Source organism: Carassius auratus, unplaced genomic scaffold (genome assembly GCF_003368295.1).
Source record: "Carassius auratus strain Wakin unplaced genomic scaffold, ASM336829v1 scaf_tig00028987, whole genome shotgun sequence".
Lineage (NCBI taxonomy): Eukaryota > Metazoa > Chordata > Actinopteri > Cypriniformes > Cyprinidae > Carassius > Carassius auratus.
The window spans coordinates 1-14,339 of record NW_020525733.1 but is presented as its reverse complement, the minus strand read 5'-3'; the positions used below and the strand labels follow the sequence as shown (position 1 = coordinate 14,339).

Sequence of the window (14,339 nt, the reverse complement as noted above, 5' to 3'; positions counted from 1 at the left end):
GTCACTCCATGCTCTGATTGGCCGGATGCTGCCCATTGTGTGATGCACATTTAACCGTCCAATCGCGTCGCTGGACTGTGACGGAGTGAAGGCCCCCTTCTGCTGACACTTTCCCGGGGCCAGAGACGACATTGAGTGTGTGTGTGTGTGTGTGTGTGACGTGAGGTTAAGTGTCTATAAATAGACAAATATTGACCTCCTCTCTAAAATCAGCAGTCAGGACGTCATTGTATGTGTGTGTGTGTGTGTGTGTGTGTTAAACATGCATTTGTCTCTTAATTAGATCGGTTCACGGGTCTCTGCAGGTTTGTGTGTTCTGGAAATGACTCTCTCTGTGGACTGAAGTCTCTCATTCAGCGCTTAATTAGTGTTTCTTCAGTCCCTCGATATGAACGTACCGTACTTCACAGTCTGACTCCACACCTTTCCTTTTGTTTTTGTTTTAAGGAATATTTGACTGCTTGAATAGTTTTCACTCTTTTAATATCAGTTTTTGTTTTTGCATCTTGTTTGGGTTCTAAATAAAGTTCTAAATAAAGTAAAAAAAATATATATTTTTTATAATTTTTAAAAATGTATTTATAACGTTTCTCTCTGGAAATCTTATATATATTGAAAATCATAATCACTGAGTTTTGAAAATATTGAAGAGCAAACCTGTATACATTCATAAACAAACTTTAAAAAATGTATAGTTATAAAAGCAGTGAATATATGAATTGATAAATAAATAGTCTGAATTTATTTTTTGTATTACTTTTGCCCTTTATTGTTCTCTGTATTTATAAAAAAAGCAAAAAGAATATATATATAATATATATATATATTATGCATTTTTTACATTTCTTTATGCATTTTTTTTGAAAGAGCAAACAAACAAAACAAAAACAAATCTGATAAATAACAACAAAATAAAACAAACAATCATCTTTTTATCACTTAAACACTGGCTGGGTTTTCTTGTAGTTCTTGTAGTGTTTCAGTAACAGATGTTTGATAATTGTGTTGTATGCATTTTCAGCTGTTTATCTGAGTGTGATTGTGTGAGGTCTCCCGCTCGTTTGGAGAAGTTTTCCGTGTCTTATCTGTCGGACCGTTACTCCAGGAGTGGATTCCAGGAGCCTGGCCTTTTATGGAGCGGTCCGAGAGGCCAGACATCCCACAATGCAGTGCAGCAGCTCTCTATATGTAGGCAGAGAGCGAGCGTGTTCCTATGTCCTGCATCATGGCGTGTCGTTATAGCACGAGCTCCGTCCGCTCCTCCAGCGCTGCTCGACTGCACAGCTGCTTCAGAGAGGAGTCCTCCATCGGCTCCGTCACCGACCAGTCCTCCTGCTGCCACGGTAACAACCGGCCTTTAAGGTCACTAAGGCCATCCTGAGTCTTTTATGGGTTACCAAGGTGATTGAGTGTTTTATAGGTTACCTTGGTGATTTAAAAGCTTTGGTAGGTTACCATAGTGATTTAGAATCTTTGATGGGTTACCAAGGTGACTGAGTGTTTTATAGGTTACCTTGGTGATTTAAAAGCTTTGGTAGGTTACCATAGTGATTTAGAATCTTTGATGGGTTACCAAGGTGACTGAGTGTTTTATAGGTTACCTTGGTGATTTGAAAGCTTTGGTAGGTTACCATAGTGATTTAGAATCTTTGATGGGTTACCAAATAATTGTTTTTTTGTAGGTTACTAAATTGATCAAGAATGTTTATTGGATTTCCATGCTAAGTGATTGTTCTGAAGGTTACAAAGGTGATTGAGATCATTTTTATGGGTTACCATGGAGCTTGAGAAGCATTGATAGGTTGCCATGGTGATTTAAAATCATTGATGGGTTACCATGGTAATTACGTGTATTATAGGTTACTAAGGCAATCAAGGATCTATGATGGGTTACCTAGATAATTCACTGTTTTATAGGTTACTAAGGTGATTGAGACTTTTCATAGGTTACTATGGTGATTGAGAATCTTTGATGGGTTACCATGGTAATCAAGTGGTTTGTGGGTTATTAAGGTAATCGAGATTAATTTATGGGTTACCAAGGTGACTGAGAATGTTGGATAGGTTACCAAGGTACTCAAGAAAGATACTTTATGGGTTTCTAAGGTGATTGAGAGTGTTTAATAAGTTACCAAAGTAATCAAGTGTTTTATAGGTTACCAAGGTGATGGAGAGTCCTTTGGAGGTAACCATGGAAACCATCAGTACAGCCGAGCAGAACAGCAGGTCGACTGGAGCCTCGGCGATAACATTCATGGTAAGAGGAGAGTTTCTGAAGTTTACCAAGATCCAAGAGTTAATCGTTTGTTTTTGTGGAGGAAGAAAGTTAGTGAATATCAAGCTGTTGGCAGAACTAAATCCTGTAAAACCTGACACCGCTGATTATCATTGGGTCAATATCACCATAGAGTGCCTTTCAACCCTCACAATACTCACACATTTTTACACACCATTCACTTTATGTCATGTCATAATAGTAGACACTCAAATACTATAATAAATGTATTATCTGAGCTCCCACAATGTTTTTTTATTTTTTATTATGGGCCATTTTTTAGAGCATAAAGCATAGATATGTCCACCTTGTCGTGGACATATAAATTACAGTTAAATATGTTTTCATTGCACTATTAAGATACAAATTATACTTTCTGAAAGGTATGATGTCCCTTTCCTAAACAGGGTTATTTGTTTGCTTTCAAATTATAAATACATAAAAGATTTTATGTAAACAATGTTTTTTTAAAGAAACTCATTCAATTCGCACATGTATTTTTTCTTATTTGGAGAAATATTTGAATATTTGGACGCAGTTTTTTGTTTGCATGTAATTGCCCCCACACCTAGCACAATGGATTATATAGGTATGATTACATTATTATTTTAAATATTATTTAAAAATACCAAGATGACAGGGTGGACGAGCCCACGACGGAGTGGACACATGAAGCAGAACACAAAAAGCATGACAAAATATGACAATGAAACATTTATTCAACTTAAAAAAACAAATATATAATTACATTCTCAATCACATTGATTTTCTTTTTTATTACAACTATTATCTACAGCAGATGTTTCTATAAAATGTAATATAACATTTCTATAAATTGCAATATTAACTACAAATGAATGCTATGTCCACCCTGTCATGTGTATGTCCACACCATCGAGTCTAAGTGGCCGACAGGGTGGACATTTTTTAACAACGACAGGGTGGACATTTTGAGCTTCAATTAGCATATTAGCTTACAACAAACTGTGACTAGCTAAATAGTTAGTCTGGTTGTTGAAGAGAATTTGGTATATTTAAACTTACATATTTGGAAAATATTGTATTTGAATCACTTCCTGTATATTTTATGGCGACAGGGTGGACATGTTAAGCTTTGGCAAAACAAGTAAGCAAACTTATGAAGAAAATTTGTCAGTTGAAAAGTCAACTGCTATTCACCTCAGCAGTTGAAATTCCCGCCACTGAAGATATAAAAAAAATCTGTTGTGATGATGTCACTAATGGTGGTGGCCTCTTCTTAAAGGGACAGATTCCGCAATACGACAGGGTGGACAACCATTCAAGGGACATGGACAAACTCTTCTTTTTTATTAAATAAAAATATTGTTTTTATTACAAAATGATCAATACACTCTTATTTAACAAAATATTAATAGGAAAACAATATATATATATATATATATATATATATATATATATATATATATATATATATATATATATATATATATATATATATAAAATTATTATTTTTTTGACTATTTTACTCTCATTCAAATTTAATGAGCAGTGCCTGGGACATAGCTCAACAACATACATCCTCTCATACAAAACTAGAGAAAATATTGAAAATGTATCTAAAGAGCCAAGTAATGCTTCTGTTATGAATGAAAAAACTTAGCCTAATATAACACACCTTTCATAGTCATTTGTATGTTGAGTTATCATGGCAAATGAGTTATTTATGTTCAGGACACAAAAGGCACCCTACACAGTGATATTGACCCCATTTATGAGGATCATAACTCAGCTGTTTTTTATGTGAGCTTTATTTCAGATGTTTATCCTGATGCTTGGTTAGAACATGAATGAAAAAATAAATAAAAATTATACAGTTTCACAAAACTTCTGTGGCCTCCAGCATATTTTGTTATATTAATACATAAACATGCATCGTGTTTATAGCTTTATTTATTCCAGCTTCATTTGTTCTTTTGTATCTCAACACTTAATAAAAAAGCAACAGTTTGAACAAAAATGCTGTTTAAAATTTTATTTTACACATTGCTCGTTTCTGCTTCTTCTTCGCTGTGTTTTGGTCCGGAGATTATGTCTCTTTCAGAAGATGTGTAACAGCGCCTCCCAACGTATAACAAGAGTTATATAGAGACTCAGAGCTACATATCTATTTTTACGAATTTTTCTTGTAGTGGTTATTTTAACACTGGATTAAACAATCAGCATCCAGAACCACGTGGATGGTTTTATATAATGCACAAGTTGGATGATCTCTTCTCCTGTTTATTTCTAATTTCTCCGCATCTACGTTTGAGGTCGCGGTGGTTCCGGTTCCGGTGTGGGCGTGGTCAGAGCGATGGGCGACAGCTACTTCCTGTCTGCAGACGTGAGTGGGTTCGAGCCCCATGAAGTGGTGCTGCTGGCCTATAATCAGTGTGTGGTTATTCACGCAGAGAAGGTACGTGTGATTTACTATATAATTAAATATATTTAATGTATAAGCACAACATATTTTTCTTAAAATATATACATGCATGCATACATATACAACTCACACATACATTACTTAAAAACTTTTATTTTGGATGTGATTAATCATTTGACAGCACTAATACTAAATAAAGTTAGTGCCATTTTTGGAATAAATAAGTATACAGTATACACTATACTACAATGTTTTTGTGATATATATCATATAAATATGTATGTGCTAGTATCATAGAGATAGTTTTTATCAATGTTTTGAATGTTTTTATGTTTTCATTTTCATTTTTAAAGCAACTTTGTTGTGTTTTGTAATTATTATTAATATTACTATTTTAAATCTGTATAATTTAATTAAACTAAATGAAAAAGGAAAAATGTTGCCTGTGCAAGTAGTTTAAATAATAATGTATTATTATTTAAGTGTCCATTTGAATTTTATAATTATCTTGATGTTTTTTTTTTTTATCAGTCTATATAGTTTTTATTCATTTTGTATTTTATTTTAAGTTATTTTAGTACAAGTTAAACTTATTGAAAATGAGAAATGCAACTTTTTTTAAAACATTTTATGGGTTTTGTTTTAATTTACACACAATAATCCTGGTGTGCGATACAGTCCATAGCATATGAATTTTCTGTTTGCATGATGAAATACCTAATTGAAGAATGCATTTTTATTTTATTTTCATACATCTATATATTTTTATTTATTTGAAAGAAATTCTTACTTTTATTCATCAAGAATGCATTCCCTTGATCAAAAGTGACAGAAAAGTCACTTATAGTTACAAAACGGTCTATTTCTGTTTCAAATCAATGCTGTTTTTGTGAACTTTCTGTTCATTTGTGAATCCTGAAAAATAAAAGTGCACGAGTTTCCACAAAAAATATTGTGCAGCACAACGGTTTTCAACATTGCTAATAATCAGAAATGTTTCTCAATCATCATATTAGAATGATTTCTGAAGATCATGCTTCTCTGTCTGTTTCAGACGGCCGCTGATGGGACCGTTGCGGGCCGGTTTACCCATAAATCTGTGCTTCCCGCAGACATGGACCCGTTATCTGTGAGCAGCTCGCTGACCGCAGACAGGATGTTGATCATCAGCGTCAGACGCAGAAAATTAACTCACCTCTGACCTTCCGGGATCTCAACACTCCAGCCGTTAAGGATTTATTTGTATTTTTCACCATGTCCCTTTAATCCATATTCTTCCATTTCTGATATTATCTAATCTGACTTTATTTTCTGTAGTGTATTTCAATATTGGAAACACTTCAGCAATATTGTAAATGTCATTCCAATGAAGTTATGTAATTCTGACTCTTGATGGAGAATATGAATTGCATTGCAATAAATACACACTGCAATACATATTTTATTAATTATGATTGCTTGTTGATTAGCCACTGCAGAAAACATAAAGTTTACGCAAGTAAAATTAATGTATTTTATTTGAAAACTTTTCAGAGTGATGTTTTTGTTCTAAATAAAAATATAGGTTTTTCTAGACCTCTCACTTTGCCACAACATTTTTTTGAAGCATGAATCTCATGAAACATGAATTTACTTTTCCATCTGAAAGTGAAAATCTAGGCAAGTAAAATTAATTTATAATGTTTGAAAACCTGCGTTGTTTTGTTTTAAATAAATTTGTAGGTTTCTTAAATTTGGACCGTGTTTGAGCAATCATGAGAATTAAATTCCATCATACAGTAATTCTCTGATTATTTGTTCGTAAAAAAATTATGCAATGATATATTGGCATTAAATTTCAGATCAATATTGAGAAAAATATATGGAAATTTTGCATAATTTTTTTTTTTTGAGAATGCCAAACTGCTGATGGTTTTAGTTGAAAAATATTAAGTTATGTCCGTTTTGTTCTTTTGGTCCAGAATGTGAAATAGCATTCAAATTGAATAAATGCTTTATGATGTTTTATATCAAGACATATTTACTTAAAAAAAAAAATATTTATATTTATTAAATTTATATATATAAAATCTAAATCAAAAATTTTCAGGCTGGGTAATAAAAAAATAATTTAAAAAAGTGTATTTTTCGGACAACATTAGCAATTTTTTTTTTTTTTGGCATACATTTTTCAGAAAACAAGACTTATCGTATCTTTTTGCTTCTCAAGATGCATCTTGATTTAAGAATGTTTAGATATTTATACTGCACAACAAGACATCTTCTTTAAAATAATCTCCACATAAACCCATGGAAAGTTTTAATTCTGGTTAAAAACAAACAAAACATGTTATTGCACAAATACATTATCCTCCAAAGACTGAAAACATCAAAAATATACAAAATAAAATAAAATCACGGTTGATCTACTTTGTTGATCACATGTAAGATTGTTAATAAATATGATTCTCAGAACAACATAATGAAATGAAAAGGACCACAGCATATTTAATAAAGCAGATTTTGCTCTTTTGGTCCGAGTGTATCTTACAATATTAATAAAGTCATTTCAGAGATGAGACTGGCACCATTTTTGGACACAAAACACAAAACATTCTCTGAGATGCAATTAAAACGTTCCCACAACGTTCGGTCAACGTTTCAAAGATGGGAGAAGAAAAACCATCACATATTCCTAAACAGAGATATTGTCTGAAGAAGACAAAAATGACATTGAAATACAAATATAAGAACACACTAATGGCAAAAAGAAGACAATATTTAAGTTAATATGATATTTTATAAATATATTAAAATCTGTAAATCTACATGAATCAACAGAAATAAGCCTCTTCTCCACCTGGCGAACAGATTAAAGCTTATTGGTCAGATTTGTCAGTTGAGAATCAGAATTAAATAAATTAATTTCAGTTCCAAATTAAAATGATCAGCTGATGAACAGAAACGGTTATAAATCACAACAAACACATTTACAACAATGAATAAAATACTCTCAGATTTCACTTTTGTTCTGTTCGGATGTTGTTCGTGGAAATGCATGAATATGTTTGCAGATGAATCTCACAAAACCGGTCAAGGTTTACCTTATTTTACCATCAAATCAAAAGAGAGAAATAAGAAATCATATTTAGCCTAAAGAAAATGCAACCTAGGACCAAAAATTATTAGTATTTCTTTAAGTATTTATAATTATGTTTGGTTGCATTTGTTATTTTTGAAGTTTCAATATTCTTGATCATTTAAAATCCCATTATGTGATAATAATAATAATAATAATAATCATGATACAAATTCATCAAGAAGTCACAATACTTTTGTGATTTTTAAATGCTTTCTTTTCCTTAATTTTTTGCAATGTAAATTTAGATGAATTTCATAATCATTAACACAGGGAAATAAGAAATAATATTTTACCCAAAGAAAATATACCCTACTTTATGGACAACGAAGACATTTTTCATTAAAAAAAAATAAAAAATAAATAAAAAGTACTCAAATTATGTATTTATACATTGTAGTTGATCTGTTACTTTTGAATTCATTTAAATTATCATTACAAATTATATATTTATTACTATAGTGCTTAATTACTTAATAATTTAAATGAAAATCATAATAAAGTAGAGAAAAAATAATATTTAGTCCACTTTTAGAACCATTAAATATATATTTTAAATTAAAGTTATATTAATAAAATTATCTATATACAATAGCTATCTGTTGTTTTTGTATTTTCCATTATGCTCAATGATGATTTTAATTTGCAATCTCATAAAAAAAATAAAAAAAAAAAAAGTTTATTTTGGCTAAGTAGAATTCAAATAAAAATGATCATTGAGCATAACAAAAAATTACAAAGTATAAAAATATAGAAATCTTATATACATGAGTAAAACATCCAAACACATTATTGTAATAAGAAATGAGATTAAAAATATGAAACTTGAAAAAAAATGATTTCACTATGCAAAAAAAAAGAAAAAGAAAAAAGAAAGAAAAAGGCTCAAAATAATTGGTTTTAAATACGAGCTTGATGAGTTCTCGACAAGTTTTGTGAAATTCATCATCATTCAACATAGACATTTTCGAAAACACAAAGTTGTTGTAAAAGATCGGACAATAAAAAGAAAGCAAGAGACAGAAAGAGAGATTTTAATGTCGGATTTGTGTGTTTTCCTGCAGCTTTATGCTCAAGTGCTTAACCGATCAAAAAGGGCATCGTATTCTCCTCGATCAATGGAGACCAGTGGGAAGGACTTGGAAACCTCCCAGCCTCGCCATTCATTTGCTCATAATTTCACTACTGTCAATTCAGATGTTGTTGCTGTGCTGAATGCTGACTGTGATTGATTTCACTGTCCTCAGTGCAAACATGAAAAAAACAAATGTGCCAAATCGTTCAAAAAGGCACGTTAGTGTCATTTCCAATAGAGAAAGCAATACAAAGTGCACGTCCTTATGTAAGAGTCTGCATGGGCGAGATAAAATTCGAGTGGTTTGACTTCAAACGCCGACTGAATCTCATGTTGGAGATTCTGCAAGAGGAAAAAAAAAAAAAAAGTCTGAAAGAGTTTAGGGGAAAAAAAAGAAAAAAAGAAAATCACTCCCACTCCGTCTCCTTCTCTCCATCGCTCTGTTCTCTCTGGCACCCACTGCGTCCGCCTACAGATCTGCTTTATATAGAGGAAAATCTAATGCCCACCCGCGAAAACACACACAGATGAAGAGCTCTGAAACAGGGAATGAAAGATAATATCTGAAAGATAAAAAGATTGTGAGGTGGGAAAAAGCATAATTGCAAGAAATAGCTGTCAGTTGCGAATAAACAATCATAACTGCGCAAAAAGTCATACAGTAGTTGCAAAAAAATTTAACTGCAAGCAGTCAGTTGCGAATAAAAAGCCATAACTGCAAAAAAAAGTAATAGTTGCAAGAATAAAAGTCTTACTAAAAAAGGACCTACAAAAAAAGCCATGATTGCGGAAAAAGTCTACTGAAAGTAAAAGTGTCATAATTGCGAAAAAAAAGCCTTAATTGCAAGAAGAAAAGTCGTACTTGTGACGGAAAAAGTCAATTGCGAAAAAAAAAAAAAACTATTACAGAAAAGTCATAATTGTGAGAAAAAAAAAGTCAATTGTGGGGAAAAAGTCAGAAATGCAAGAAGTTAATTGCGAATAAAAAGTCATAACTGCGAAAAAAAGTCAGATGCAAGAATAAAAGTAATACTTAAAGCTGCGGTAGGGAACTTTTGACGCTCTAGCGGTTAATACACAGAACTGCTTGCGTCTTGCGGAAGAACATCGTAGCCGGAACTACTTCTCTCTGTTTATGTCTATGAAGAATCACAAAGGTACTGGGTTACTCCGCCGCGGTATCCCCGAAGCAATCTAAAATAGTCCGAATATAAACAATTATTATAGGTGCACCCTAGTGATTCAGGACAAGCTAAAAAACACGGTTTGGAAAATGGATTCATGGTGTACTCGCTTATTATATACATTTTTCTACATTTTGAACACAAACAAAGTTACGGACCGCAGCTCTGATTGGTTGTTTCTTACCGGGAGCGATGGAGTTTCTGCAAATGGCAATAGGACACTGGGAGGAGCCAGAGGAGCTTGATTTTTTCAAAGATTATCTGTCTCATATTCTACTGTCAGGACATAATGACAGGTTTAACAAATATGTAAAAAATATATATTTTTTAAAGTTCCCTACAGCACCTTTAAGTATAAGCTTGCAAAAAGGTGAACAATTTCCAGTAAATTTAGGAAACATTGCAGACATTTTAGAAACTTTACAGGATTTGTTGGAATCTTTCAGGGATTTTTTGGAAATTTTTCAGAAATTTAACGGAAATTTTCCACCCCTTTGCGACCTTACTTGCGTTAATAGTCATGACTGTGAAAATAAAAAACAGTTGCGAGATGAAGTGTCATAATTGCGAAAAAGTCATAATTGTGAAAAAAATCATAACAGAAGTCAAAATTGCTGGGAATTTTTTTTTTTGAGAAAAGTCATGATTGCGCGAAGAAAATGTATACTTGATAAAAAGTCACAATTGGGAGAAAAAAAGTCATGCATGTGAAAACACAAAAGTCAATTGCGAGAAAAATCTACTGTGAGAAAATCCTAATTGCAAGAAGTCATAATTGTAAGAAAAAGTTCTAATAGCGAGAATAGTTGTAACTAAGAGAAAAGTAAATTGCGAGAAAAAAAAAACATGATTATGAGATAAAGACTAGCGAGAAAAGTTAAAAGAGCTAGAAAAATAGAGAAAATGCATTATTTAGAGGCAATAAATCAGAAAGGCAACGCAAGAGGAAAACTCAAAAAGTAATGATAATTTTAGAAAAGCAAGAAAAAAAAAGTCACTTGCGAGAAGTCAAAGTTGCGAGAAAAAAAGTCCATTGCAAGAAGAAAAGACCTAACTGCAGGAAAAGTCATAAGTGCGACTGCAAGAGAAAAAAAAACGGAGATATAAATTGCCCAACATAAAAAACATGAGTCAACAGATGAAGTTGCAACACAGATCTTGTGCATCACATTTCTTAAATAGTGAAAAAGGGAATGATAGGTAACGTCAAAAATGAAATGATCTGTCTCTGGTCTGCAACACACACACATATAAACACACACACGCACACACACACACACACACTGGAGGAGCCTCGACAGAGTCCAGACAGTCCCTGATTCTCCAGAAGGGAAGACCCGAGGGTTTTTGGATGCGAGCGTCGGCTGCGGTCAATGTGACTTGTCGTCTGAGTCGGAGGCGTTGGGCTGGTGTTCTCGGGGAATGCTGATGCTGGTGTGACGATCCCACAGTTTGTGAAGCTCAGTGGCTTCGCTTTCGCTGCTGGTGCCACTGTCTCTGAAACTGGCCAGCGGCGGACGAACCTTCACGCCTTTCACCGTCATCGAGCCCTCGATGGCTTTACGCAGCTACAGCGCAGATGATTAACCATTAACAGACACATCACACTGATCTGGTCACATTTATAATGTTACAAAAGATATATATTGCACATAAATGTTGCTCTTTCGAACTTGAACTATTCATCTGTGAATCATGAAAAATAAATGCATCACGAAAACTATGAAAATATTGGGCAGCACAACTGTTTTCAACATTGATAATATTTAGAAATGTATGGAAGCTTGTTTGCACCAAGGATAATTGCATTTCTAAAAAAATAAAAAAAAATTATATATATGATTTGCATTTGTCACAATTGAGAGTAAAAAAATCCGGAATTGTGAGATATAAAACTCAGAATTGCACAAAAAAAAAAATAATTGTAAGAAAGTCGTAACTGCTGGAAAAAGTCAATAATTGTGAGAAAAATTCATCGTTTTGTGAGAAAATGCAGAATTAATAGAAAAAAGAAAAAGTAAGTGTAAAAAAAAAAATTCCAGAACTGTGTGGAAGCCAATTTCCACCAATTAATAAAAAAATAAATAAAAGAGTTAATCGTGACTTATATAAATTTAAAATTGCAAGATTAAAAAGTCACAATGACCTGCTGGAAACAGGCTTTCCTAGAATTGAGATATATATAAAAATAAAAAAATCATAGTTCAAAACTGTAAAAAAAAAAAAATATAGAAAAAAGTCAATTGCAAGAAAAAAAAAACTGTAAAAAAAAATGTGAGAAAGAAATAAAAAATGTTAGGAAAAAATAAATAAAAAACAGAATTGCAAGAAAAGAATTGCAAGAAAGTACATTGTGAGAAAAAAAGTAAGATAATTGTAAGATATAAGACTAAGAATTACGAGAATTTTTTTTTAGATTAAAAGTCGCAATTACCCTTTATTTGTGGCACAAATAAGCTTCCATAACAATGTTTGTTGAGCAGCATATTAGAATGATTTCTGAAGTAATGAAGCTGAAAATACAGCTTTGATCCCATGAATCTCTCACCTCTCTCAGTGAAACTACTCCTATGAGTCTCCCAATGCTGGTGACGTAAGCGTGATCCAAACCCAGCAGAGAGAAGATGGTGTGAGTCTGTCAGAGAGACCAGAGAGCCACCGGCCAAACGAATAAATAACTAATAATGCATAAATGGTAGTGCTTTCATGCACCAAAAACATTGCCAGTGTTGTTTTTCATGATACACTGCAAAAGGCAAATGCATAAATTAAGCTATATTCTGACCACACACATGCACACAAAACACATAAATCATTCAGTGAGTGTGTGGATAGAGATATAATGAGTGCGCATGCAAGTGTAGAAATGAGTAAGAGAAGGATGACTGGACTGCATTAAACACATTCACAGTTTGTGTGTGTGTGCGCGTGTGTGTGTGTGTATGTGTGTGTGTACCACTGCAGAGCGAGTCTTAATGAACACTTTCTTTGCTCTTGCCACAAGTGAGTTTGCAAATGCACACGATAAATCCAGTGTCAGCCAAATGTGTATATGTATGTGTGTGTGTGTGTGTGTGTGTGTATGTGTGCAGAGCACTTTATTAAAAAGCGTCAACAGAGTTTACATTCATATACTGTAGATCCTTACCTTATACTCTCTTCAAACACACACACACACACACACACACACACATATACGCATGCACGCGCACACACACACACACACACACACACACACACACACACACCTTGTGCAGTGAAGTGCGCTCCACCAGCTGGAAGGGGGCGGGGTCAATCTTGCAGCTGTTGAAGTTCACCTGCTCGTCAAGCTGTTGCTCCTCCCACTCCTCAATCTGCATCCACAGACAGAGACTGTTTATCTACTCTATTTACTTGTCATTTATGCATTTTTTTAATTCTTTAATGTCATCTATGTTATATTTCTTCGTCAGTGACTCTTTATTTGTGTCCATGTGGGTCTGTACATTTAAACCTCTCTCATAACATTGTAAATATAGCAATAAAAAAAATACTGTAATATGTAAATATATGGTAATTTGTACATTTTATCCATAACATTTTTTTGTTGAGATTTCAGTTTTGTTATCTGAAGTACATCATTTATTAAGAATAAAAAGATTTGCACTTTTCAACATCAATATAGCATTTAAACAGAATGCTTTACTTTAGTTTGTCATAGTACCTTCCTTGGCATTAAAAAATAGAGAGGGTTTAAATGAAGCCTTTACATAAATTACAAACAGATTAGTAGTGTGCATCTAAACATATTTTATGAGAGGTTTTCACTATTACAGCCGCAGTGTCCTCACCTCGCCAAGAGTCATGTCATCCTCTGCGTCTGGATCCTCCTGAAACACACACACACACACACACACACACACACACACACACACACGCTGTCACTCAGATGAAGTGCTTTGCAGTAACATTATATAAGAAACATGACAAGCCTGAATACACAAAGCCCTTTCCAGAAACTTGGGAATCTAAAAAGACTGTAAATAGAGAATTTACAGTATTCTATTTGTCCTTTTTGACATCCGAATTTGTTTGGGTGTAATATATGAGTGTGTGTTGATGGTTTGTAATGCTAATATGTTGTGTCTTCTGATCAATATCTCGGAGCGCAGCTTTGGCAGTCGACAGATAAGAGTTCCTCTTCCTCCCTCTTCATCTCTCTCATGCTAGATTTAATCGATGAGATCAGCCTGCAGTTGCACTTTCTCTGTACAAGTATATCACACACACACACACACACACAC

The 14,339-nt window shown here is 33.3% G+C and overlaps 2 protein-coding genes across 3 annotated transcripts; one reads left to right on the top strand and one right to left on the bottom strand.

Moving 5' to 3' along the window:
• The first annotated feature begins 1,168 nt into the window (after positions 1-1,168).
• LOC113079730 (heat shock protein beta-7-like) lies at positions 1,169-6,252 on the top strand. Its single transcript, XM_026251934.1, has 4 exons — positions 1,169-1,343; positions 2,156-2,257; positions 4,570-4,712; positions 5,734-6,252. Exons 1-4 carry the CDS (start codon positions 1,214-1,216, stop codon positions 5,878-5,880), a joined length of 522 nt encoding a protein of 173 aa, XP_026107719.1. The 5' UTR covers positions 1,169-1,213; the 3' UTR covers positions 5,881-6,252.
• A 4,272-nt stretch (positions 6,253-10,524) lies between these two features.
• LOC113079727 (chloride channel protein 2-like) lies at positions 10,525-14,251 on the bottom strand. Of its 2 annotated transcripts, XM_026251932.1 has the most exons (4): positions 13,887-14,251; positions 13,305-13,409; positions 12,605-12,691; positions 10,525-11,624 (listed from the first exon to the last, which is right to left on the bottom strand). In XM_026251932.1, exons 1-4 carry the CDS (start codon positions 13,899-13,901, stop codon positions 11,427-11,429), a joined length of 405 nt encoding a protein of 134 aa, XP_026107717.1. In that variant the 5' UTR covers positions 13,902-14,251; the 3' UTR covers positions 10,525-11,426. The 2 variants fall into 2 exon arrangements, with proteins under 2 accessions (XP_026107717.1, XP_026107718.1); XM_026251933.1 differs by lacking the exon at positions 12,605-12,691.
• Between the last annotated feature and the right edge of the window lie 88 nt (positions 14,252-14,339).

Bases quoted from the DNA above. Each gene is read 5' to 3' on its own strand.
- LOC113079730 (XM_026251934.1), top strand. From the start codon at position 1,214: ATGTCCTGCATCATGGCGTGTCGTTATAGCACGAGCTCCGTCCGCTCC. The intron at 2,258-4,569 runs GTAAGAGGAGAG...TCTACGTTTGAG, and splicing joins CCTCGGCGATAACATTCATG to GTCGCGGTGGTTCCGGTTCC. The intron at 4,713-5,733 runs GTACGTGTGATT...TGTCTGTTTCAG, and splicing joins TGGTTATTCACGCAGAGAAG to ACGGCCGCTGATGGGACCGT.
- LOC113079727 (XM_026251932.1), bottom strand. The intron at 12,692-13,304 runs GTGTGTGTGTGT...TCTCTCTGACAG, and splicing joins AGCGCACTTCACTGCACAAG to ACTCACACCATCTTCTCTCT. The intron at 11,625-12,604 runs GTGAGAGATTCA...TCTGCGCTGTAG, and splicing joins GAGTAGTTTCACTGAGAGAG to CTGCGTAAAGCCATCGAGGG.